At 41.3% G+C, this 26,947-nt stretch overlaps 1 protein-coding gene across 2 annotated transcripts in view; it reads right to left on the reverse strand.

The window, feature by feature from the left end:
* Nucleotides 1-209: 209 nt before the first annotated feature.
* Nucleotides 210-26,947, reverse strand: part of LOC111140753 (lysine demethylase 3B) — an 82,689-nt gene continuing 55,951 nt past the window's right edge. For both annotated transcript variants that reach the window (XM_022492947.1, XM_022492946.1), the window contains 13 exons: nt 17,962-18,069; nt 15,780-15,907; nt 14,456-14,732; nt 13,479-13,735; nt 10,350-10,616; nt 9,377-9,548; nt 8,868-8,958; nt 8,607-8,737; nt 6,702-6,821; nt 5,553-5,692; nt 4,868-5,044; nt 4,029-4,163; nt 210-1,941 (listed from right to left, as the gene is read on the reverse strand). In XM_022492947.1, the coding sequence (XP_022348655.1) occupies nt 1,861-1,941; nt 4,029-4,163; nt 4,868-5,044; nt 5,553-5,692; nt 6,702-6,821; nt 8,607-8,737; nt 8,868-8,958; nt 9,377-9,548; nt 10,350-10,616; nt 13,479-13,735; nt 14,456-14,732; nt 15,780-15,907; nt 17,962-18,069 (2,084 nt within the window). In that variant the 3' untranslated portion in view covers nt 210-1,860. The remainder of the gene's footprint in view (nt 1,942-4,028; nt 4,164-4,867; nt 5,045-5,552; nt 5,693-6,701; nt 6,822-8,606; nt 8,738-8,867; nt 8,959-9,376; nt 9,549-10,349; nt 10,617-13,478; nt 13,736-14,455; nt 14,733-15,779; nt 15,908-17,961; nt 18,070-26,947) is intronic.

A 26,947-nucleotide genomic window follows, 5' to 3' on the forward strand; every position in this document is an offset into this window, starting at 1 on the left:
TAGTTACTGCTCGATTAAAAAAAAAAACAAAAAACAAAAAACCACAAACCCCATTTGGGTCTTTTCCCAACAACTCTGAGGTGGATCCAGAGCCACAAGTTTCCTATGTGGGCAGCCAGGCCTCCTGCTTTGAGGAACCCTGTTACTAATTGCCCAAAACCTTGCTCATGCCATCCCCCATCCCCCTCACTCCTGACTGCTGCAGGAAGATCAAGACCTCACCTTTCCCATTCCATTCACACAGCATAAACTGTGGAAAAACCATCTTTTCTCCCACCTTCTAACTCAAGTGACCTTTTCCCTTCACCCCCACCCCCAAGCCCACAGACCACAATGACCTGGCACTTTCTGCTCTCAAAAAGGCTCAAATTCAGGAAGCAAAGGGTAATCGGAAGCAGCATGTAATGAAGATATGAAAATGAACCATCCTCCATCTTCAACCCACATTCAACCTGCCTTCACTTTTTAGAATGGCTGACACAGGAAGAATTTAGTCCACTCCAAACAGATTTGTTAGATTTTTAATAAGAACATGGAAATCCCAATCAGCCCTTCAACAAAATTAAAATACAGAAAGTGAAATTAAAAGTATTCTACAGTAAATGACTTTTATTAAAAAAAAAAAAAAAAGTAACTGTGAACATATAAACAAGCCTGCAGGGCACTACAGTACAGCTGGAAAGAAGATAGATACATTTTCCAATGTATCTATGGGCCAATGAATTCCATAATTTTCAAATAAATTCTTAATAAAACTCCACAGAGTTGGAAAGTTTTGCTTAAAATATTTCTGGACAAAAAACCCAAAAACCAAAAGCCTCATGTAGGAAATCAAACTTTCCTTCGCATTTGGAAGTGTAAGAGGAGTCCCAAGGGAACGCTGGTAATAGGTGAAAATGGTTCCTGTGTCATGAGTGTGCATATTTGTAAAACACACCACAGCTCAGACACGACAAAGTTCTTTCTCAACTGGCTGTTCCCTCAAGATATGACTGAGATGGGAGGGAAAGAAAACTAAAAGAATTCTAAAAAGCCAATTCTTTTAAATTCTGCTTTGGCTGATTTTGTGCTATAATGGGCAGCTGATTTCTAAAAATCATATTTTTTCAAAGATTTTTATCGAAAGGAAGACTAAATGTAATGTGCCTTTCCTCATAATCCAGGAAAACAACTGTGGTATTTCAAAAATTCTAAAAATATCTACTTTCATGAAATAGTAACTATTTCACTACAAACCTATTTTTCACTAAATACACACATTTCCTAATCCTGGAGCCTCCTGGGAAAAGCAGTGGATTCTCCCTGGGTCCTGTAAGACTCCAGTGTTCATGGGAGAGATTGTGGGGAATGGCTTCACCCCGTCTCCTGGGATGGGCTATATCAGAGGTCACGTGCAAAGACACTGTCAGGCTTCCACCGGGCATGTTTAAGCAGTTAGCCCCTACTTGTACCAGTTATGGGATTCCCCCTACCTCCAAACACATTCCCACTTCACTAGGCACGAGAGAAAAAAGAAAAGAAAGGTGTGCCCACATTCCCAGTTTCCATGGATCTCAAGTCACGAGAATGTGCAGGAAAGCCCAGCAATGTTCAGGCAATTCAGAGTCCCAAAAGACCACAGGATGGGGATGCGGCACCCTTGGCTTGGAGTCTGAAACTGTGTGTGTGAACAGTGCGACTTTCCTGTGTCAACCTTCAGTGTTGAGGCAGCGTAGAAAAGAGTGGCTGGAGAGTTTGTTAATACTGACCACACTGGCTCCAAGTGAAGGGCCTCTGCTCCAGCAGAGAAGCCCCGCCGTTCCCTGTATGTGTTGTGAGTGAAAGACCTGCTTCACAGGGGAGTCTGGAGTTTCTCCGTGCCTATGACCTTGCCAATTTGGATTCATGAGCCTTGAGGGTGCCAACAGCATCTTTCACTGCGTGATAAATGATGTTCTTCACCTGGAGAGAGCAATCAGCAGTCAGTTCATGGTGGCCCCATATTATATTCTCAAACAAAAATGTATGTTGTGTGTTTTTGTTAAGTATTTTATTTATTTATTTGACAAAGAGAGAGAGAGCGTGCACATGCTCTCGAGAGCACAAGCTGGGGAAGCAGCAGGCAGAGGGAGAGGGAGAAGCAGAGTCCCTAGTGAGCAAGGAGCTCGATCTCAGGCCCCTGGGATCATGACCTAAGCCGAAGGCAGACGCTGAACTGACTGAGCCACGCTGGAGCCCCACAAAAGCATATGTTTTACACAGCCTATAAAGACTAATTAATGAGGAAATCTGTCAGCGAGCACCGCATACTTTCCAAATCAATTCCAAAGAGGATTCACAAATCACAGAGGCAAAAAACAAACAAACAAACAAAAAAAAAACAAATCACAGAGGCTAGAAGGTCTATAATCAAAAAAGAATGATGAATCCAACTGAAAGGCTATATAATCACTTTCATCTAAGTGCTTAGTTAAGTGCTGGGCACTACCGATAAGCTTTTTTTTTTTTTTTTCTTTTTAAGATTTTATTTATTTATTTGACAGAGAGAGATCACAAGTAGGCAGAGAGGCAGGCAGAGAAAGAGAGAGGGGAAAGCAGGCTCTGAGCTGAGCAGAGAGCCTGGTGTGGGACTCGATCCAGGACCCTGAGATCATGACCTGAGCCAAAGGTAGAGGCTTAACCCACTGTGCCACCCGGGCACCCTACCGGTAAGCTCTTTACATGGACTTTCATTTCATCCTTTCCACATCTTATGAGGTCGATTCTACTATATCCCCATTTTTACCCATGAGAAACTGAGGAAACCAAGGTCTGGTGGTCAAGAACCTTGCCTAAGGTCCTAGAACTAACAGGAATGCACTAAAACAACAGTGGGCAGGTCAGATTATTGGAAATTTTTTCCCTTTGTGCTTGTACGTATTTTCTAATTGTCTAAGAGGAACACAATCTACACATCAAGCAGGAAGAACAGTCACTAAGTAACATGCTGAAAAGAGTTTTAAACCAAGATAGTGATGATTTCTGTGGAGGGAAAGTAAGGAGACAGGATGGGGAAGGGTACACGGAACCTTCAATAATGCAGTTGTTCTGTGTGTTAATATTGTTTGTCTGTATGTATAGGATGCTTTAATTCTTCACCTGAGTGATGGGCACACAGCCCCCTTTTGCTATTCTTTATTAAATTTTTGTACTAATTCAATAAATATTTACTGTGTACCTAGTATGTATCAGATATTGTGCTAGGGAAAAGCAGTGAATAAAACAGTAAAATCCCTACCTTCATGGAGCTTAAATAGCTTACATTCTAGTAGGGATAGAAACAAACAGATAAAATGCATAATGTTAGTGAAAAATACTACAGAAAAAAATTAAGCAGTGACAGAGGACTGGGAGTGCTGGAGGTGACACATCCCAAGTAGACCTGATGGCAGTGATGTCTGAAATACATATGCATTTTATCTATAGGATCAGTGTTACCTACTCCATCCACGTGAACGGACTTTGTCTAACAACTTTTATGGCTGAAATGGTCTAAAATTTTAAAAAAGGAATAGCAAAAAAGATCAGATCAGGGTTGAAGGTGACTGAATCTACTGGCCGGTTGTGGAAAGACTGCACATCTGCCCGGGGAATCTTGCTTCCTTATTCTTTTCTTTAAATGCCACTGCAGCACCCAGTAGATCTCAGGGACATGAACTGCAGTCCTAGTGGGGCTTTAGGGAATTGAATCTGCACCAAAACGTACTGTGAGAAGCAGCTCTGGGGAGGTGCCCTTCTTGGAAACATGCTTGTAACACACTGCCACAGTGCTTTTGCCACCTGACTGGAAAAGTCAAATCCAGTCAGTTATCAGCACTAAATACTCTATCTCCCGGTGGGAGAGAAAGAGAAGGTGATGGCAGAAATGATTATGTTGAAAGATGAGTATTCTCTAAAAGCAAAATGTGACGAGGACTGATGTAGAATGTGCGTTTTTCATATGTAGCCAAGTAGGAGATGAGGAGACAGAACGAGGGGTGGGGGGGAGGGGTGATGGAGGAGTTATTTACCTGCAGTTTATCCTCATGGTTTGTATGAGTGTTAGAGAGATGCCTGAATTCCTGTGTCAGGCGGAAACAGTGCTTTACATGTTCTGGAGATACAAAGTCTTCTGCTACTTTTATGCAACTGTATAGATTGTGTACCTGGGAGGAGAGAAGTACAGAGGGAGAAGAGCCACAGAGAGTCAGCAACACCTGGAAAATGTCTATGATATGGTTTAAAAAACAAACAAAAAAATCCCAAACTTGAGAAATACTTCCAAAATTCCATTTTCATAAAAACAAATGCAGAAAAATTGCAAGTATAAATTTATACATGAAAATGTTGGTAATTGTACAGAAAAGGATCTGGAGAAATACACACCGAACTGTTAACCACCGGCTACCTCTGGAGAAGGCAGGATGAAGGGACTGAACAGGGGTATGGCACAGGGAGGTGAGCTGCGACTTTCACTTTTTAAAAAATGGTCTCCCTTCTTCAAAAAAATTTTAAATGTGCATTTAAAATTACACAGAAGGAAACTAAAAAGCAAAAAATAAGCTGCAGTTTAAGAACAGCCAGTCCTTCAGTAGGGAAGGGGTAGGAGGACGGGGTAGCGAGGTGACGGGTATTAAGGAGGGCACGTGTTATGATGAGCACTGGATGTTATACGCAACTAATAACTGCTGAACTCTATATATCAAAACTGATGATGTACTATATGGTGGCTAACTGAACACAATGAAAAAAAAAAAAAAAAAAAAAAAAAGAAAAAAGAACAGCCAGTCCAATCCAGCCACTTATACCTCTTGCTAGATTACTAAGAAAATCAGAAATACAGAAGCCCATGGAACCAAGTGAAACCCACCTGGTGTGGGGCTCCAGCAGGTATGAAGACAGCATCTCCCAGGAACTGAACAATGGCCCAGCCTTGCACACCATACTCTTCATAGAGTCGCTTACGGAGGGTCTGGTCCAGGTACCAACTTTGGTCATGAATTGGGTCGTGATCAGGGGGATTCTCTTGGCCTTGCTCTTCTCCAACCTGAAGCCATAACCAAACCCACAGATGGAAAAATCAATACATAAATATTACTAACAGCATAAATGCCACGTATAGAGGCAATGTCCTTAGTGGGCCAAATCTTCTGCTTTGTTCTCTTCAGCATCCTCCAGGTGTGGATTCACACCATCAGGGAATTTTTTTTTTTTAAAAGAGGATTTTTTTTAAAGAGTTTATTTATTTATTTGAGAGAGAGAGAGAGAGAAAGTGAGAGAAACATGAGAGGGGAGAAGGTCAGAGAGAGAAACAGACTCCCCAGAGAGCTGTAAGCCTGATGTGGGACTCGATCCCGGAACTCCGGGATCACGACCTGAGCCAAAGGCAGTTGCTTAACCAACTGAGCCACCCAGGCACCCCACCTTCAGGGAATTTTGACAAAAGGTACAGGTCTTTAAAGCCAAGAGACTGCACAGGAGAAACCCAAAGCAGGCTGTGTCAGCAGCATCCCAGACCCTTAATCTGGGAGCTGGGAGCCAACCCAGGGGCATACCTTTCGAAGCAATTCCCGGATCTTTTCTGCATCCTTGGCTGCATAGATGTGCCACAAAGCACCAGGCTTCTCCTTTCCATCATGAATTCTCTGCTTTGTCACCTCATCAGCATCCCCCTCATCAATGGTCTTGAGTACCTCTGAAAACAGCAAAATTACTTTTCAGTGTAACCAGCTATTTCAGTACCTGAGTCAAGTGAAATGTCCAACTCAAAGAAGTTTAGTCTCTACAATTCTCAATCTCTCTGGAGTAATATAAAGTCGAATCAAAGAATCAAAACTCAAATTTGTCTAAGCTTCCCATACACAGGAAGAACAACCCTAAATCTTCTTTACTTAAGAGAAACTCAGCATTTTGGGGGGTAGGGTTTTCTTTTAAAACTATTTCCTGCTCAAACTGTGTAGCCACATCTTATGTTCAAATTTCAGGTCGTTTCCCACTGTTTATACAGACTCCATACACTTCCTCAAGACCTCTTCAAACTCAAGGGTTCTATGGATTTAAAGCCATGAAATGTAAAGCATCTCTGACAAGTTAAGAGGGTCGGCTTCTAATGCTTGTCTACTTTAATCCCTTAAAGGACAATATCATGGAAAGATCTGCAGGTGTGTAGCATTAAAAGCAAAATTATGGCAGCAAATGTACCATAATGATTGACACTGATAATCCCTGAATCGTGAGACTCTGAGTTAACTTATTTTTCTTTACAATTTTCTGTCTTCTAAAATGTCCATAATTAACACATATTTACACTGAGATGGAGGGAGTGCAAATGCAGCAAAATATCACTGTGATGCTTCAATTCTGTGCCGTGAGCTGGCCTTATCATCTCTCACCTCACAGGTGATCTGGCTGATGGACCAAGTGAGCCAGGTGATCCTTCCTCCTTCCTTCATCTTTCTGATCCTATACACTTAGTGGAAAAGGGAGCATTCCCATAAAAAGGATGACTGGTCAAAGATACACAAGTACCACTCCTCTCTCCTAGAACTTCCTTTCATCTAGCAACATCCACTGGGTGCCTACTATGCATCAAGTCTTGAAGAGAGTTAAGAAGAAACCACTGGCTCTAAGTGAGGAGGAAGACTCCGATTCTACTCCTGAGGCCAAGCCTCACCATTCTGAAGTATGGCTTCTAAAAATCATACCTTCATCATGGGCACCCTCCCCGATGGGGATCCCAACATACACCATCACATTAACTGCATCAGACACATCTAAATGAAGGTTTGTTGTGCCAACTCTTCTATCTTCCGCAGTTATCAAGCCTGAGAGAAAAGGAGGATATGAAGGGTGAAAGGGCAATATTGTGAAAAATCCAGAGACCCTACAAGTGCAAACATACTCAAAGATGTTCTTAAATGGGCAACAGTGGGAGAGTGAAGTCTATCTGTTTATTAAGAAATCATTCTTTTCATCTCTTTTTTAGTGTTTTAAGATTGATTTCTAGCTCGGCTGACACTATCATTATATTTGGGCACTGAACTGATTCACCCCCCCCCCCACAACAATCTCTCCTTAAAAAGCAAAACTGATATGGGCTTTACTGACATTCAGTAGAAGCTTGGCTTTCACAGTGATTTATGGCCCTACTCTGACTCCACAAAGAGCAGGCCGGGTAGCATGGTACTCAGATCTCTTCACTGTTTCTTTTTCTCAAGTCTCTTAAAAACTAAGAATCATGTCTTCTTGCTCAGAATATTTGATAGGAAACTTTCCAAGTATTGGAGATAGACAAGTTATAGATGTGACATAAATCAATATGACAAAATCGTATTGACAAATCAGTATGACAATATGACAAAAGATGTGGCAAACACATCCAAAACCATCCTGGGGGCCTGGCTGCCTCAGCTGATAAGAGCATGTGACTCCTGATCTCAGGGTTTTAAGGTTAGCCCCATGACGAGTGTAAAGATTACCTCAAAGTAAAAAAATCTTTAAAATAAACAAACAATAAGTAAAATCTTAAAGAAAAGAGAAAAGAAAAGAAAAAGGGGCGCCTGGGTGGCTCAGTCAGTTAAGTGTCTGCCTTCAGCTCAGGTCATGATCCCATGATCATGTGGGATAAAGCCCCACACTGGACTCCCTGCTCAGCAGGGAGCTGGCCTCTCCCTCTCCTCCCTACTTGTGCTCTCACTGACTCTCTCTCGCTCAAATAAATAAATCTTAAAAATAAATAAAAATTAAAATTAAAAAAAAGAAAGGAAAGGAAAGAAAAGAGAGAAGAACCTGGGTGGCTCAGTTGGTCAAGCATCTGCCTTTAGCTCAGGTCACAATCTCAGGATCCTGGGATTGAGCCCCAAGTCAGGCTCCCAGCTCAGTGGGGAATCTGCTTCTCCCTCTCCCTCTGCCTCCTCCCCTCCCATGCCCCCCAACCATGCTCTATCTCTGTCTCTCTCAAACAAATAAATAAACTCATAAAACAAACAAAAAAGCAACAAATAGGGGCGCCTGGGTGGCACAGTCAGCTAAATGTCCAACTCTTGGATTCAGCTCAGGTCATAATCTCAGGGTTGTGAGATCCAGTCTGGGTCAAGTTCCATGCTCAGAATGGATTCTGCTTGAGATTTTTTCCCCCTCCCTCCCCTTCCCCTCTGTACCTTGCCCTGCTCATGTTCTCTCTAAAATCAATCAATCTATCTTCTTAAAAATAAATAAATTAATTAATTAAAAAATAAAGGAAAAAAAAAAAACAGCGCCCACGCACACGGTCGCCTGGATGGTTTATTTAGTTGGTTAAGCAACAGACTCCCGATTTCGGCTCAGGTCATGATCTCAGGGGCATGAAATCAAGCCCTGTGACAGACTCAATGCTGGGCGTGGAACCTGCTTAAGATTCTCTCTTTCCCTTTCCCTGTGTCCCTCCCCCTCTAAAACAAAACAAAATAATACAAACAAAACCCCAAATCATCCTGGACACTTAACTTTTCTATCATCTGTCACTTTGCCCTCCATTAGCTCTACAAATGACCCTGCCTAAATATCTCCCTCTATAGGTGAAACGGGGGAATGGCAGTGTCCAAAAAGGGCAATATGCTTCTCCCTCATACCGTAGGCATTGTACATCTTGGGGCCCAGATCCGGCCTTACAAAGTAGCTGGGTAGCCTAGAAGCCAGATTGAGCCTGCCATCTCGTTTGGTATACTCTGGCAAGGGAAGGTTCTCCATTAGATCTTCAAACCTACAAAAGATCAGGAAAGATGACTTAACTTGTTACGGGGGAAAAAAGCACAAAGTCCCCTTTTCTATAATTACTTTGAGACGCTCCAGCAAGGCCAGTGTCTCAAGATGACCCACTGTGGTGTACTAACCTTGTTGGCATCATGTCCCGAAAATCTTCCCCAGGAGGCCAGTCCTTGAGTTTAAGCACCATTGGCTGCCCATCTTCCGATCTTAATCGCTCTGGAAGATAGAAAGCACTCCCATAAGCTGCTAGTTTGGCTGCTGCCTGATTTTTTCAGTGACCAAAAGTTTTAACTTCTTATTTGCAGACTTGTAACCTGTCATAATGGACTACGTGGGCTTTGTTTTCCTCACCTACTGCTTTGTACATGCTATATTTTTTTCCATCTCACAGGGATTCCACCCTATTCCTCAGTGAAGTGCTCCACACAACCCAAGGGAGCATGGGCTTATGCCCAGGTGTGCTCTGGGAGCCATGTGATTGCCATGAGAGCTGCCTGGTTGGCACCAGGACAGAATGTGTGTTCCACCAACCTCCCCCCCCAACCCACTGCCACATGCCAAGAAGATTTATTTTGAGTCCAGGGGTAGTGATGGGTGTATAGATGCTCAGTCAGCCATTACCAAAGCTACTTACTGCATATGATCTCGAAGCCATCCCAGAAATCCCGAACTTTCACATCAGAAATTATAGCACAATTCCTGCAGTTCACCAAGTCCACATCCTGGTCCCCAAATTCCTGGCTAAAGGCTTCTGGCTTCCAGAGTTCAGACTTGAGCTTTTTATGTACCCCTGAAACCAGCACTGGCTGTGGAAACAAAAATATCCCAATCAGAACCATTTAGGAATACATTTAGCTCAGGGCTAAGGGACAGAATAGGAGGTTTCTTGGGACAACGTAGTCTTCTTTACCATGATTTACTGTTCTTTCCCAGTTTCAGAATCTAAAGATTTGAACACGGCAGTTGCAGGAAATGGAGACTACTTCTACTCTATCATTATTCTCGATTCTCACCCTGGGAGGCAGGCCACAGAAATCACTTCTGTTGTTCTGGTATCTACTACTATGCTGGGGTGAAAGAACAAAAAGCTGACAAATCCACCTTTGAGAATACTTCCTCACATCTAGAATGAAAAACTATCCAGACAATTCCATAACCTCCCCCTTTCTCAAGCACCTGCTGAAGTATAAAAATTACTAAGTGTTATCACACTATCCTTCAAATTTGTGTGGCCTTGAAATATTTACCTAGAAAAGTACCACTCACTTCCACCCACCTTTGCCTTACCCCTATGTCACACTTAAGGATTTTCCTCTAAAGGTGTCATTAATGGCAGTCACCACTTCACAGAAATTTCAACTGCCCTTTTAAGAACACAGAGCTACATACTATATAGAATTATAGAAATATAAGGAAACACGATATATGTTTAGGAATCTTCTGATTTTTTTTTAAATCCAAGAAAACCTGAAGTAGCAAGGCTGTCTAAAACGAACTTACTATGTCTTACTCTCCCTGGCAAAAAGGCTCCCAGACAGAACTGAAACTGCCCTGGCAGCTGTGGTGGATAAGCAACCGGCCTGGCTAACTGCTTATTTCTTACTTACCTGGCCTTGCTTCCAACACTCCCGGAAGATCTTCCAATTATTTTTGTTGCTGGGGTCATGAAGACACAGAAGTCTGCCATCACAGAGCCAGGAGTGAGAGGTATGGGGGTCCAGCACATTTAACCCCATCACCATCTCCTTCACTTCCTTTTGGGTATCAGTCAAGTTACAGGCCCGCTTTGCAGCATCTGAGGTTTTCTTATTTTCTACCACTGAGGCAATGATGTGGTCAAGGAAGTTGGGTAGGCTGGCCTTGTTCTTCACTCCCTGCCACACACAATTCCATTGGGTAAGTCTGAGGTGCCATGGAAGAGCATTCACAAAACTGTCTCCCAGTTGTCTTCACAAGAAGGAGTTCTGATTTACCTCATTAAGTTTCACAAAACTTACTGAAACGCCTTTTGTAATTGAAGGGTGGGGTCTGTTAAGATCTTAAATCTTCCTGTCCTTCAGATTGTGCTTTACGTTTATAAAAGTACAGAAAGATCCCTCTGCCTCAGGAGACTGGAGATCTAAGAAATATCTCTGGTATCCAGCCTGGTATTAAGGATTTGCATGGAGACCACAGGGATCATAAAATACTGTAGCTGAGTGGAAAAGATCATTGACTTTGAAGGTTATAAATGTTTTTTCTCGCCAGCATGCCCAAGGGATACAATACCTCAGTTAAGTAATAAAGTGACTTATCAAGGCAGTGCTTTTTTTAACTAGGGAGTATACCCCAATAGAGGGGTAAACCAAAGTATTCAACTGGAAATTTATATTCTGAAAGAAGTCTCCTAATCCCAATTCTGGGAAGCAGGCTCCCTGCAGAGCAGGAAGCCTGATACCGGGCTCGATCCCAGAACCCCGAGATCATGACCCGAGCTGAAGGCAGAGGCTTAACCCACTGAGCCACCAAGTCACCCATCTCAGAGGGCTTTTGTACACCTGATATTCCTATGCCTGAAATATCACTAATCATTATCTGTACAGAGTACATGTAATCTTGTAACTTCCTGGGAAAACTAAAAAAGGAAAAGGAGAACTGACAGAGCATGTACAAATAAAACAGAGCCAAAAGTGACTTTTTAAAAATTCATGAATCTAAAAGAGAAAAAATATTCACATCATACAGGGCTCAACAACCCACAATTCATTGAATTTCAGCCATTAATCACAAAAAAGAATGACAAGCATGTTTATGTACTTGCTTGAAATGATCTCAAAGATAATACAGACTGAAAGCAGAAGAGCAAGGTGTAGAATATGTATGTAAAAAGAGGGAGAAGAAACTATATATATATATATAGTAAAGCCCCTGAAACGATCATGACTGACCTCCAGAAAGGAAAACAGGTGGTGGGGAGACAATGACAGGAAGGAGACTTCTCACTCTATCTTTTAAATTTTCTATCTTGTGGGGCACCTGGGTGGCTCAGTGGGTTAAGCCTCTGCTTCCAGCTCAGGTCATGGTCTCAGGGTCCTGGGATTGAGTCCCGAATCAGGCTCTCTTCTTGGCTTCCCCCCTCTCTGCCTGCCTCTCTGCCTACTTGTGATCTCTCTCTCTCTCTCTGTCAAATAAATAAATAAAATCTTTAAAAAAAAAAATTTCTATCTTGTGAATTCCTTCATTCAGTAAATGCTTACCAAACACCTACTATGTATCAAACTCTGGCACTAGTGATTTAAAAGTAAATAGAACAGTTAAAAATTCTTTAAGGAGAGGTAAGACAGAAAAGAAATTAAACACGGTAGTGAATGCTATGGAATATCAAATGCAGGGAAAACAGTTATGGAGGATGGGAGTGTGATGGACTTTAGAAAGGGTGTTTTAAAGGGGTACGTCTGGGTACTACAGTCAGTTAAAAAGGGTGATTTAAGAAGGCTTACAGGATGTGACATTTCAGGAGGGAGGAGACAAAAGTGATGAAGCAAGCCTGTGGTTACATGGGAAAGTTTATTCCAGGTAGAAGGACAAATGCAAAGGCTCTGAAGAAGAAGCCTGCCGGTCACATTCAAAGAATACGAAAGTGGGTGTGGTTAGAGCAGCTTGCACAAGCAGAGTGGTAGCTGAAGTCAGAGAAATGTAGGCAAGATGCACAGACAGGGCTGGAGCCTTACCATCCACAGAAAGAACTCTGCTTATACTAGGAGTATAGCCCCTATACTAGGAGTATAGCCCCTGAAGGAGTTTAGGCAGAACTGACATAAATCATGGCTAGGAGATCACTTATATTTTAAAAGAATCACTCTAGTTGCTGTGTTGACAACAGACTATATAGAGTGGAAAAGGGAAGAAATAAAGGGGACCTGTAAGAAGTTTACTCCAAATACGCAGGAAAGAGAGGATGCTGGCTCAGACCAGATAGGAAATGGTGGAGCCAATGAGAAATAAGTGGACTCTGAATACATTTTAAAGATCAAACTGAGAGGCACCTGGGTGGCTCAGTGGATTAAAGCCTCTGCCTTCAGCTCAGGTCATGATCTCGGGGTCCTGGGATCAAGTCCTGCATTGGGCTCTCTGCTCAGCAGGGAGCCTGCTTCCTCCTCTCTCTCTTTCTGCCTCTCTGCCTACTTGTGATCTCTGTCAAATAAATAAATCTTAAAAAAAAAAAAAAAGATCAATCTGAAAGAATGTGCTGACAGATTAGATATGAAATGTGAGAGATGGGAGTCCTGAATGACTCCAAGATTTTGGCCAAGCAATGGAAGAATGCAAATGCCCATTACCAAGAGAGGAAACTAAGGGAGAAGCAGGCTTATGGGTAGAAGATGAGGCAAGAATGTGGTCTTACATGTGTTACATGGTTACATGGTTTGAGGTATCTATTAGATACCCAAGAGAAGATAACATGGATGTACTGCCTAGGTTAAAAAAAAAAAAAATAATGCCCATTATTGTCAAGAAAATAGTTATTTCTGCTGAGTGAAAATTTGTCTCAATTTTACTAACTTCTTGACAGGGCAAAAAATTTTCATGATTTAAAAGGATCTCAAACATTCCCCAAACTCAAATGTAAAGAAAGATCTTGTTAACTGGACAGACAACGTAGAGAATACAAGTCACCCAAACATACTCTAACCCAGTTATCAGATCTCCAATGGCTCTTCACTGGAAAAGGCTAGAGTTGTAGAAAGGACACTTACTGCTGAGGATGTAGAGAAGACGGGGGGGAAGGGTATGCCTGTGTCCAAGGGGGTTTGAGGAAGCTTTCCAGGCCCAGAGTGAAGGAGGTCTCGAAGGCTAGAGCCCTCAGTTTTGTTGTTAGAGGCAGTGGGACCCAGTAACAGACTGTTGAAAAGCTTTGGAGTCAACGGAGAGACCTTTGCAGTGGAGTTGAACGAGTCCAGCCCAAAGGGTGAATGAGACTCTTTACTGAGCACCGACCTCAGGGACCCTGCTTCTGTAAGGACATAACCGGGAAGAGTATTAGGCATGATAAGGAACATCCAACAGGCAACTGACTCCTAAAAATCAGCCAAGTGGGAAGGAGCAGATTTTCCCCACTCCTGCCCCCCAAACTACATATAGTTTCGTATGGACCAAGCCTGACCAGGTATGACTACAGCAGGATCATGGCCAAGGAGAAGCTCTCCTACTACTTTCTTCTTTTCCCAGATCTGAATTTCAAACTTTCTCTTGTTCCCATCCATCTTTCATCTCCTTCACTTGCTAAGACAGTGTCTTTACAAGGGGTTCTTCAGAAGACCTGTAGTGGAATCACCTGGAGTGATCATAAGAAATGGAGATTCTTGATAGTCCTTTAAGAGGTTGTCACTTAATAGTTCTGGTGAGGCATAGGAATCTGCATTTTTAACAATTCCCCAGGTGACTTTGTGCCCACTGAAAACCTGGCTGCATAACGGAACCACCTGGAAGCTTATTAAAACTCTATGATTGATTCTGACTGAAGAGGTCTGGGGTAGAGCCCAGGCATGTGCTTTTTAAAAAAAGCTCCACTTCTAGAAAGAAAATGAAGGAGATTCCCTCATTTTATGTGATTAGCAAGAGAATGCAAGCAGCACGCTTTGTAAATGTGGATGGTAATGTGCGAGTCTGAAGAATCCCTGAATAACTCAAGTGTTCCACCCGCTGGCAGGGCAAAGGCTTGTGTTTATCTCACCTTTTGTTTCCTCTTTAGCCTTCTGAGTTGCTAAATCTGCCAACCAATGAAGGGCAGAAGAGGGGGGAGCTGTGTCGGGGCAAGGGGGCCTGATGGCTTTTAGCTCACTATTGCTATTTGAAGCTGAACTCTCTGCTTTCAGAGAGTCATCAGATCTGATATCAGTGCTGTCGGCTTTCGGAACATGGTCGGTCTCTGATGTTACTGCTGCAGTTCCTCCTCCGCCTGAGAAGGTGGTTTCACTTCCAGAAGAGGCACTAGGGTTTATGCTAGGAAGCTAAAGCATAGAAGGCCAACATGGTTAGAGTGCTGTCCTTGCACAGGAAAAAAAAAAACAACACAGTAAGGGCTGCTGACACTGAAAAAGTCTGGGAAAACAACGTGAAACTGTCCCATAAACTGCTATTTCATTCATTCATTAATTCACCATACATTTAAGGAGTTCTGCAATGTGTCAGAAACTTGGTTCTGTGGAAAGAACAGTTGAACGTAACAAATATTTTAAAATGTTATTAAAATACATTTATTTAGCATGCCCGAAGCAGCTCAATTTCTGCACTGGCAAACTGGTGATTAGAAAGTAATCTCATTAAGCTGTTCTGAGGATTAAATGAGATAGTATACGCAAAGAGTCTGGTATAGTGTTTGGCACACATAAATAATCCATAAATGTTTATTGTTCTATTACTGAATTTTCCAGATGATTAGCCTTAATTCCTGTGGCTCCTCCTGACCATGTGTTGGTTGTGTTCTTGGAAAGCAGGTAGGGGTATGTGTGTGGGTGTGCATTTGTGTTTTAAAAACAGCCTCTCGTTCAAAACAGTTACCATCAAACCGGAATGACCTCCACCTCTGACAGAGCAATGAGCAAACCACTGCCTCTCTGGAGGCCTGGCATTGTTTTCAGGGTAGAATGATCCCAGCTCAGCAGGCCAGTCTTCACATTTCTGTCCTCAGTACCTAACATGACAAGGACAGGGACCATGCACACAGATAGGACTGCCTTCCTAGTAACATTTTCTGTACTTCTCACCTATATAAGGACTCTAAAGTGTAAATCTTGACAAGATGCAGAGAACTTCTTTGTGCTATTTATCAACCCAGCCTGAAATGGTTTTAAAAATGACTGAAGAGAAACTCATACCAGGCAGAGGGAATCAAATCCCTGAGTAACATTTTTGGGGCTCTCTCTAGAAACACTTCTCCATCCCCTAATTCCTCAGGTATCCTACAGTAGCCTAGGACAACACAGGTGAAAATGGGGGCACTTCCCAGAACTAAGAGGTGAAGTTTCTCTCACTTATACCCGCACATACCACTTTACCTGTGACATCCCATTGGTGACAGCAGGTCTCAGCACAGATTTGTTCTGCCGACTAATACAAGGGCAGTTTGCTTTTATTCCCCATTTGCCCCGGGCAGCATGTACCATGTCTCCAATATTGTAAAGAGCTGGAAGACAGACAGCAACAACGAAAGCCGCAGAATGTTTTATGTGCCAGGTATTGTGCTAAGGATCTCATTTACATTACCCTCCTCAACCCTTGCACATTTCAGTGAGGTGGTAGCCTTTACCCTCAATTTTTTTTGAAAAAGATTTTACTTACGATTTTATTTATTTGACAGAGAGAGAGAGTACACAAGCAGGGGGAGCAGAAGGCAGAGGGAAGGGGAGAAGCAGGCTCCTGGCTGAGCACAGAGCCTGACATGGGACTAGAACTCAGGACCCGAAGGCAGACGCTTAATTGACCAAGCCACCCAGGCACCCCTAAATTTATTTAAGCAGGATCCACACCCAGACCTCAAGACCCTGAGATTAAGAGTTGCATGTTCGGGGCGCCTGGGTGGCTCAGTGGGTTGAGCCTCTGCCTTCGGCTCAGGTCATGGTCTCAGGGTCCTGGGATTGAGTCCCAAATCAGGCTCTCTGCTCGGCAGGGAGCCTGCTTCCCCCTCTCTCTCTCGGCCTGCATCTCTGCCTACTTGTGACCTCTGTCAAATAAATAAGTAAAATCTTAAAAAAAAAAAAAAAAAAAAAAAAAGAGTCGCATATTCTACCAACTGAACACCAGCCAGGCACCCCTAAAGATTGTATTTTTTTTAAGTGATCACTACACCTAATATAGGGCTCGAACTCACAGCCCCAAGATCAAGCACTGCACTCCACTGACTGAGGTAGCCAGGTGCCCCACACTCTCAATTTCTGATGATGAAACTGATCCTCAGAGTAGTTTACGTCATTTGCTCAAGCACACATAGTTGGTAAATGGAAGTACTAACAGTTTAGCTGAGGTATACTTAGCCCTAAAGTTGTGTGCACTCTTAACTACTAAGCTACACTCCCTCTTCTAGTAAACATTAGCAAGCTGACCTGTAGGAGAAACTCTAGGGGTAGATTCCTTAATGTTCGAAAGCATGGTAAACATTTTGAATTGTATACTTGAGATTTGTATACTTTAAGTTATACCTAACAAAAAAGAAAATGTAGAGAAAAAAACCAGACCAGGGCGCCTGGGTGGCTCAGTGGGTTAAAGCCTCTGCCTTTGGCTCAGGTCATGATCCCAGGGTCCTGGGATCGAGCCCGGCATCGGGCTCTCTGTTCGTCGGGGAGCCTGCTTCCTCTCTCTCTCTGCCTGCCTCTCTGCCTACTTGTGATCTCTGTCAAATAAATAAATAAAATCTTAAAAAATAAAAAAAATAATAAAAATTTAAAAAAACAAAGAAAAAAAAAACCCAGACCAGTGCAAACTTAACATGAACATTTAACCAATGCTTAGATCAGCAGGGAGCAGCCATCCTACCAGTGCACTGAGGGAACACTTCTGCTTGGAGGCACTGGGTATAAGGATCCAGAGTGCCCCTTGCACAGCAGAGGAGAATATAGATAGTGGACTGGCCATCTTCAATGTCTATGTGTTATCAGAAGTATGGAAGCTGGAAACTTTTTGGATGACTCACTGAAGTAAGCTGGGACTGTGACATAAACAGGATCACTCATTCCTACTGTTAAGCTGCCTTCTTCAGGGATTCAAGATGTCTGATTAGCTTAAGGTGGATTTTTACAAACCTAAAATCAAAAGTCTTTCTAGAAGCATTTGGGACTTTTTCTATTCTGATCCTACCAACCACAGGAATGTAAAATGTTACGTGGAAAAGTAACCAATGTCTCCAACCAGAAATGTGAGGAGAAGTGTGTGCACTGGCTGCATAAAATCTAACAGCTATCTAACGATTCAAACTGTCAGAAAAATCTGGGGAGGCTAAATAAAATCTGGCCAGGATAAACCACCTCACCAGATTTTATGGTGTGTGAGTTATACCTAAATTAACTTAAAAACACGTTTTTCCCCTCAAATTTTTTTTATTTTTAGTATTTTTTTGAAGTTTATTTAAGTAATTTCTATACCCAATATGGGGCTCAAACACACAACCCCGAAATCAAGAACCACCACTCCTCTGAGCTAGCCAGGAGCCCTTCTTTCACCAAATTTTGAAAAGAACTCCCTTACCTGTGCCAGGGATGATCTGTGTGGGCATGAGATTCTCTGGTTCATGGGACTGCCCCTTTGCACACTTCAACCAGGAGAAAACCTCTTCATCACCCATCTCTTCTGTCTCTGAAACAGAAATGAAAGAACTTCATTTATTTTACGAGGGTCACAAGATGTATCCTTCTCAGTGAGTCAGAGTTTCAGATCCTATAGGCCAACTTTCTCTCGGGCCAGAAAAGACAACATCTAACTTTCAAAGAATCTGCTTCATTGTTTTATTATTTATTGTATATACATACAAAAAATTCAACAATTTAAAGTGTGCACTTCAATGTAATTTTGACAAATGTATACAACTGTATACACACCACCACCTTCACGATATAGAACTTTCCATCTCCCTTCCTGATGTTCCCTCAAGTCCTATGCTTGTGGTCAAAGCCTTTTCTTAATCTCTGGCCACCACTGATCAACTTTCTAATACTAACGTTTTGCTTTTTCTAGAATTTCATATAATTGGAAGCATACAGTATATAGTCATTTGTGTCAGGTTTCTTTCAGATAGCATGATTTGAGATTTATACATACTGTTCATGTATCAGTAATCATTCCTTTTTAATGGCTGAATACTCTTCCATTGTATAGATATACTTTTTTTTTTTAACATACTCATTTACCAGCTGGTGAACAGTTGGATTGTTTCCAATTTTGGGCTATTATGAATAAAGCTGCTATAAACATCCAAGTACAATCTTTTATGTGGACATGTTTTCATTTCTCTCATAAATCCCTAGAAGTGGGATGCTGGGTCATATGGAATGTTTATAAGAAATGGCCATACAGGTTTTCCAAAGTGAGGTTATCAGTGTGCATTCCTACCAGCAATTTTAAGAGTTCTAGTTCTTCCACATCCTTGGCAACACTTGGTATTATCAGTCACTAAAATTCTAGCCTTCCAAGTGGATCCAGGGATTGTTCATTATGGTTCTAATTTTCTATTGATCTATCTTCTTTGGTAAAGTATCTGTTCAAATCTTTTGCTCACTTAAAAACTGGGTTGTCGGGGCGCCTGGGTGGCTCAGTGAGTTAAAGCCTCTGCCTTTGGCTCAGGTCATGATCCCAGGGTCTTGGGATCGAGCCCCGCATCGGGCTCTCTGCTCGGTGGGGAGCCTGCTTTCTCCTCTCTCTCTGCCTGCCTCTCTGCCTACTTGTGATCTCTGTCTGTCAAATAAATAAATAAAAAAAAAAAAAAAATTAAAAAAAAAAAAAAAACTGGGTTGTCTGTATTATGATGTAGCCATCAAAAATATGAAATCTTGGCATTTGCAATAACATGGATGGAACTAGAGGGTATAATGCTAAGTGAAATAAGTCAATCAGAGAGGAACATCTCCCACTGATTATCATATGATCTCACTGATATGTGGAATTTAAGAAACAAGGCAGAGGATCATAGGGGAAGAGGGGGAAAAAAATGAAACAAGATGAAACCAGAGAGGGAGACTAACCATGAGCGACTCTTAATCTCAGGAAACAAATTGAGGGTTGCTGGAGTGGAGGGGGGTTGGAGGGATTGGGTAGCTGGATGATGGACACTGGGGAGGATATGTGCTGTGGTGAGTGCTGTAAATTGTGTAAGGATGAATCACATACCTGTACCCATGAAACAAATACATTATATAACAAAATACATTATATGTTAATTTTAAAAAATTAGTTTGTCTTCTTATTGAGTTCTAAGACGTCTTTATGGTGGATTCAAGTCCTTTAACAAATATGGGATCAATCTCTTCTCCCAATCTGTGGCTTACCTTTTTATTTGAGACTGTTTTTTTGAACAGCGATAGCTTTCAAATTTGATAATTTGTCCTATCTAAAAAATATTTACCCAACCCAAGGATACAAAGATCTTCTATTTTTTCTTCTGGAGGTTTTATAGTTTTAGCTTTTATGTTTAGGCCCATGATTTACTTTTAATATATGACATGAGTAAAAATTAAGTTTATTTTATTTGAGTATGGATACATAGTTTATTCCAGTACCATTTGTTGAAAGAACTATCTTTTCCCCACTGAATTATTGTGGCACCTTTGTTAACTAATCAGCTGATTATATGTGTGCTTATTTCTGTTTTATTGTATTACCACAATCCCTTGATTCCTGTAGCTATATCATAACTCTTAAAATGAAGTAGTATAGGGGCGCCTGGGTGGCTCAATGGGTTGGGCCTCTGCCTTCGGCTTGGGTCATGATCTCAGGGTCCTGGGATGGAGCCCCGCATTGGGCTTTCTGTTCCGTGGGGAGCCTGCTTTCTCCTCTCTCTCTGCCTGCCTCTCTGCCTACTTGTGATCTCTGTCAAATAAATAAATAAAATCTTAAAAAAAAAATGTAGTATAAATCCTCCAACTGCCTCCTTCTTTTTCAAAATTGTTTTCATTATTCTAGTCCTTTGATTTCATGTAAATTTTATTTTATTTTTATTTTTATTTTTTTTAGAGAGAGCGAGCGAGCACAGGCAGACAGAGTGGCAGGCAGAGGCAGAGGGAGAAGCAGGCTCCCCACAGAACAAGGAGCCCGATGTGGGACTCGATCCCAGGATGCTGGGATCATGACCTGAGCCGAAGGCAGCTGCTTAACCAACTGAGCCACCCAGACGTCCCTGATTTCATGTAAATTTTAGAACCAGCTTGTCAATTTCTACAAAAAGGTCTACCGGGATTTTGATTTGAATTACATGTAATAGATTAATTTGGAAGAAGTGACATCTTAGTACACCATCTTCTTTCCATGAATATGTCACATCTCTGCATTTATTTTGTCTTTTTTCATTTTTCTCAGCAATTGTAGTTTTCAGTGTATGCGTTTTTTGCATTTTGACTAAATTTATCCCTACACAATTCATGTTTTTTTGATGCTGCCATAAAGGATAGTGATTTAAAAATTCAAATTCTAATTGCTCATTGACAGCATATAGAAATAGAATTGATTTTTGTTGTGTTTTGTCCTGCAATCTTGCTAAACGCACATTTTAGTTCTTGTAGCTTTTTTGTAGATTTCTTAGGCTTTTTTTCTTTCTCTTCTTTTTTTTTTTTTTAAGATTTTATTTATTTATTTGACAGAGATCACAAGTAGTCACAGAGGCAGGCAGAGAGAGAGGAGGACGCAGGCTCCCCGCTGAGCAGAAAGCCCGATGCGGGACTCGATCCCAGGACCCTGAGATCATGACCTGAGCTGAAGGCAGAGGTTTTAACCACTGAGCCACCCAGGCGCCCCCCCCCCTACTTTTTTTAAAAATAATCACTACATCTGGGGTGCTTGGCTGGCTCAGTCCGTAGAACACATGACTCCTGAAATTGACTCTTGGGTTGTGAGTGCAAGCCCCACAGCAGGTATAGAGATTACCTAAAAATAAAATCTAAAAAAGACTACGAAGTTAAAAAAAATAAATCTCTACACCCATCATGGAGCATGAACCCACGACCATGAGATCAAGAGTCACAACCTCTTCCTACTGGTCCAGCCAGGCACTCTACTTGGTATTTACTACACAGATGCCATGTCACCTGGAAATAAAAACGTTTTACTTCGTTCCAGTCTATATGCCTTTTTTGGGGGCGCAGGTGCGGGAAGGGTATGCTTTTATTTCTTGATGTGTAGAAATGTGTAGTAACTCCAGTTTAGTGTTGAGAAATTATGAAAAGCAGACATCTTGCTTTGCTCCTGATCTCAGGGAGAAAAGGTCAGTCTTTTGAATTATATAAGATGCCCCTACCTGTACTAGGTTCAGTGCTTTTCAACCTTAATTTATCACTCCCTCAAAGACCTTTATGGACAGGTTTTTTGGTTTTTGTTGTTGTTTTTGTAATAGTGCTATCCACCCCAACAAAACTGAATACAAGATATACTATGTATCTGTTTACTTATCCCGTCTTTTGAACTGGCTGCTTTTATGATTTGATTTTCTCTCTACTTTTGGCTTATTAGCTATATATACCTTTGTTACTACTGGCCCTAGGGTTTGTAGTGTCTCTAACTTAACACAGTCTATATTCAAATATTATACCACTCTTTTCCCTGAGACCCCCGTAAAATTGAACTAATTCCATTTCCCTTCGTTTGTGCTATTACTACATATTTTAATTTTACATATATTATCAGCCCCTCATTACATTGTTACTTTTCCTTTAAACAACTATCTTAGGGCGCCTGGGTGGCTCAGTGGGTTAAAGCCTCTGCCTTCGGCTCAGGTCATGATCTCAGGGTCCTGGGATCGAGTCCCCAATCGGGCTTTCTGCTCAGCAGGGAGCCTGCTTCCTCCTCTCTCTCTGCCTGCCTCTTTGCCTACTTGTGATCTTTCTCTATCAAATAAATAAATAAAATCTTAAAAAAAATTAAAAAAAAAAACCCAACTATCTTTTAGAGAGAGTAAAAAAATAAGAAAGCCTTTCATATCTACTTATATATTTTTCACGTAGGAAGTTTTTCATTCCTTTGTGTAAATCTGAATTCCTTTACTGTATCAAGAGCTTTCTGACAAGTTGGTTGTCATTCTTATCTTCGTTACTTTGTATATAATTTGTTTTTTTACCCTCCTGTGATTTTCAGATTTTCTCTTTCTCTTACTGCTTTCCAGTAAGGTGGTTTTTGATGTGTTTTGGATGGTTTTAATGCTTCTTCTGTTTGAGATTAATTGCTGGATTTGTGGTTTTATAGCTTTTTCATCAAATTTGGAAAACTTGTGGCATTATTTGTTCAGATATTTTTTTATATCTGTCCTCCCACTGTTGCTCTTTCTGGAACTCCCAACAATTTTGTTTCATAAACTGCCTGATACTTCCTATACTTCAACAAGGCACTCTTCAATTTATAAGTTTAAGTCTGTCTTCTCTCTGTCCTCAGTGTTGGTTTCTATTGTTATGTCCAACTTCAGTTTCTTCTGCAGTGTCTAATTTGCCATTATCCCACCTAGTATAAATTTTTTTAAAGATATTTTTCATACCTAGATGATTCACTTGGGTCTCTTATGTATTCTGTTTCTCTACTCATCATGTTCATGTCTTCCAATATATTTATACCATTTATAATAGCAGCTTTAAGGTCCTTTTACAGTAATTCTATCATCACTGTCATTTCTGGATTTGTTTCTATTGATGGTTTCTTTCTCACAGATTATTGGTTATATTATCCTGCCTTTTTTGCAAACATGATTATTCTTTTACTTTAAAATTTTTATTACTGAAGCATAGTTGACATATAGTTGATACTCTGAAGTAGTTTCACGTTTACAACATAATGATTTGATTCTATACGTTACTCCATGTTCCCCAAGACAAATGTAGGTGCCATTTGCCACCACACAATATTATTACAACGTTAATGACTAGATTCCCTGTGCCATAATTTTCATCCCTGTGATGACTTTATCACTGGAACTCTGTACCTCTTAAACCCTCTCACCTATTTTGCTCACCTCCCATTGCTTCCCCTCAGGCAATCACTAGTCTGTTCTCTGCATTTATTTATGAGTTTATTTGTTCATTTTGGTTTTATTTTTATTTTTTTTAGAGAGAGAGCAAGCAAGCAAGAACATGTGAGTGGGGGTGGGGGTGGCAAAAGGAGAGGGAGAGAATCTTTTTTTTTAAAGATTTTATTCATCAGAAAGAGAGCAAGAGTGAGCATGAGAGTACAAGCAGGGAGAGCCTCAGGCAGACAGAGAAGCAGGCTTCCCACTGAGCAAGGAGCTCGATGTGGGACTCGATCCCACGACCCTGGGATCATGACCTTAGCCAAAGGCAGACACTTAACCAACTAAGTCACTCAGGTACCTCCCCAGCTTTTTGAAGATTTTATTTATTGGAGAGAATCTTAAGCAGACTCCAAGCCCAGCGGAGGGGCTGACATGGGGCTCAATCTCATGGTCCTTAGATCATGATCTGAGCTGAAATCAAGAGTTGGACACTTAACTGACTGAGCCACCCAGGCACCCCTTTATTATTATTTTTTTTAATTAAAAAAAATTTTTTTTAAGTAGTCTCTATGCCCAATGTGGGGCTTGAACTTGTCCCTGAGATCAAGACTTGCATCTGATTGAGCCAGCCAGCCAGGTGTCCCTGTTTTATTTTTGAGATTTCACACATAAGTGAAAAATATGGTATCTATCTTTGTCTGATTTATTTCACTTAGTGCAATAGTCTTTAAGTACATCCATGTTGTTCCAAGTGGCAAGATGTCCTTATTTATGGCAGAGTAGTATTTCATCACGTGTATGGAGATACATATGTGTATACCCTCCCCTCCCATTTTTTTAATCCATTCATCAACAAATGGACACTTGGGTTGCTTCCATATCTTGCCTATTGTAAAAAGCAATGCAGTAAACACTGTGGTACATTTTTTTGAATTACCATATCCATTTTCTTTGGAGGACCTCCATACTGTTTTCCACAGTGACTACACCAATTTAAATTCCCACCAATTGTGCATGAGGGTTCCTTTTTCTCCACTCTCCCCAACAGTTGTTATTTCTTGTCTTTTTGATACTTGCCCTTCTGACATGCGTGACACAAGATCTCACTGTGGTTTTGGTCTTCATTTACCTGATGGGAATAATGTGGAACATGTCTTCATGTGTCTGCTGGCCATCTGTATGCCTTCTTTGAAAAAATGTCTATGCAGGTCCTCTGCCCATTTTTTAACCAGACAGGTTTTTTTGTTTTTGTTTTGTTTTGGTTTGGTTTTGGGGGGGGCATTGATATAAGTTATCTATATAGTTTGGATATTAACCCTTTATTGGATATATCACTTGCAAATATCTTCTTCCATTCAGGAGGCTGCCTTTTTGCTTTGTTGATGGTTTCCTTTGCTGTGGAAAAGCTTTTTATTTTGGTATAGTCCCAACAGTTCATTTTTCTTTTGTTTCCTTTGCCTGAGGAGACATATTCAGAAAAATGTTGCTAAGGCCAATACCTAAGGGATTACTGCCTATGTTCTCTTACATGTGTTTTATGGTTTTGGGTTTCACATTTAGTTATTTAATCCATTTTGAGTTTATTTTTGTGTATGGTGTTAAGACAGTGGTCTGGTTTCATTCCTTTGCAAGTAGTTGTCCAGTACCAAAGAGACTCATACCAGCTCCTTCCTCCCTCCCTCCTTCTTCCTTCCTTCCCTTTCTTTCCTTCTTTCTTTCTCAAGTCAACTCTATCCCCAGTGTGGGGCTCATATTCATGACCCTGAGATCAAGAACTGCATGCTCTACTGAGCCAGCCAGTTGCCCCCTGATTTTTCATGACTAAATGCAGAGTTTTTTTACTTTAATGTTTCAGAACGCTGGATTTTGTTGTAATCCTTTCAAGAATGTTTGGTTTTAGTCTGGTGCATAGTTAAGTAGCCTGCAGATCAGTTGGATCCTTCCTAGGCTTGCTTTACACTATGTTATCTCCAGAGACCCCTTTATTCTGGAGCTACATTAGTCCCACTGTCAAACTGTGACCCTTCTGGACTCTTCCCAGTGTCTTTCTGGTAGCAATACAAATGGTAAGTTATGGAAATTATTACGTCAATTGGTTTCTGAAGGTTCCTTTTTGGGCCTCGTATATGTGCAGATCACTATACAGCCAAAAACTGAGGTGACTGCTCTGCAGCCTCTGCTGTTCTCTCTGTGCAGCTCTAAGGTTTTTAGCACACTGCCTTACTCTTCTCAGACTCTGAGCTCTGTGTCAGCTCAGTGAGACTGCCAGGCGGTTTTAGTTGCTCTTCCCTCTACTGCAGCCTGGAAACTGCCTGCAGGCAGTAAACTGGAGAAATTGTAGGATTTGCCTTGGTTCTTCTCTTCTCTTACAGATCACAGACTCATGCTGCCTGCGGTCCAATGTCTAAAACCGTGGATTCATACATTTAGTCTGGTTTTCTTGTTTATGGCAGGAGGGCAATTCCTGTGGAAGTTAATCTTTCATGGGCAGAAGTGGAAGATCTGATAGCTACACAACACACAGTAAGTAGTGAATGTTAGGCCCTGGGCTAACCACTTAAATATCTCATTTAATCCTCACAACAATGCCGAGAGAGAGAAGTACTCATGTCACCTTTGTTTTATAGATAAGGAAATTGAGACTCTAGTGATTAAGAAACTAGCCCAAGATACCACAGTTGGCGTAATAAGCTGTGCAAGGAGATTTCAAATCCCAGTAGCATAAGCTCTAAACCACTGTATTCCAATGGTTGCAGAATGTCTCTGAAGAGGGAAGAATGAGGAGGTCAAGGGGCAAGAAGGTTTTCAGATAAGTAGTAAGATAAAGCAAGGACAAAAGGACGCAAAAGATCTGAATAGTCATTTTTCCAAAGATAAACAAAGAGCCAATAAGCACGTGAAAAGAAGCTCAACACCAACAATCATCAGAGAAATGCAAACCAAAATCACACAATGTGATAGGGACTCTTTCCTATAACCAAAAAGGCAGACAACAGGGGCACCTGAGTGGCGCAGTGGGTAAAGCCTCTGCCTTTGGCTCAGGTCATGATCTCAGCATCCTGGGATCCAGTCCCGCATCAGGCTCTCTGCTTGGCAGGGAGCCTGCCTCCCCCTCTCTCTGCCTGCCTCTTTGCCTACTTGTGATCTCTCTCCAGAGATCAAATAAATAAATAACATCTTGGGGAAAAAAAAAAAAAAAAAGGCAGACAATATTAAGTGTTCGAAAGAGGGGAAAAACTGGAACCCTTGTGCATCATAAAATGATGTAGCTACTCTGGAATACAATTTGACAGTTCCTGAAAGGGTTAAATGTAGAACTTCCATATAGCCCATCAATTCCACTCTAAGCATATACTCAAAAGAAATGAAAACCTATGTTCACACAAAAAACCTGTGTACAAATGTTCATAGTGGTACTTTTCATAATAGCTCAGAATGGAAACAACCTACATATCCATCAGAACAGATAAACAAAATGTAGTATATCCATACAATATAATATTATTTGGCAATACAAAATAATAAGTTAATGATACG

Source organism: Enhydra lutris, unplaced genomic scaffold, assembly GCF_002288905.1.
Source record: "Enhydra lutris kenyoni isolate GAN:26980312 unplaced genomic scaffold, ASM228890v2 scaffoldscaffold5, whole genome shotgun sequence".
Lineage (NCBI taxonomy): Eukaryota > Metazoa > Chordata > Mammalia > Carnivora > Mustelidae > Enhydra > Enhydra lutris.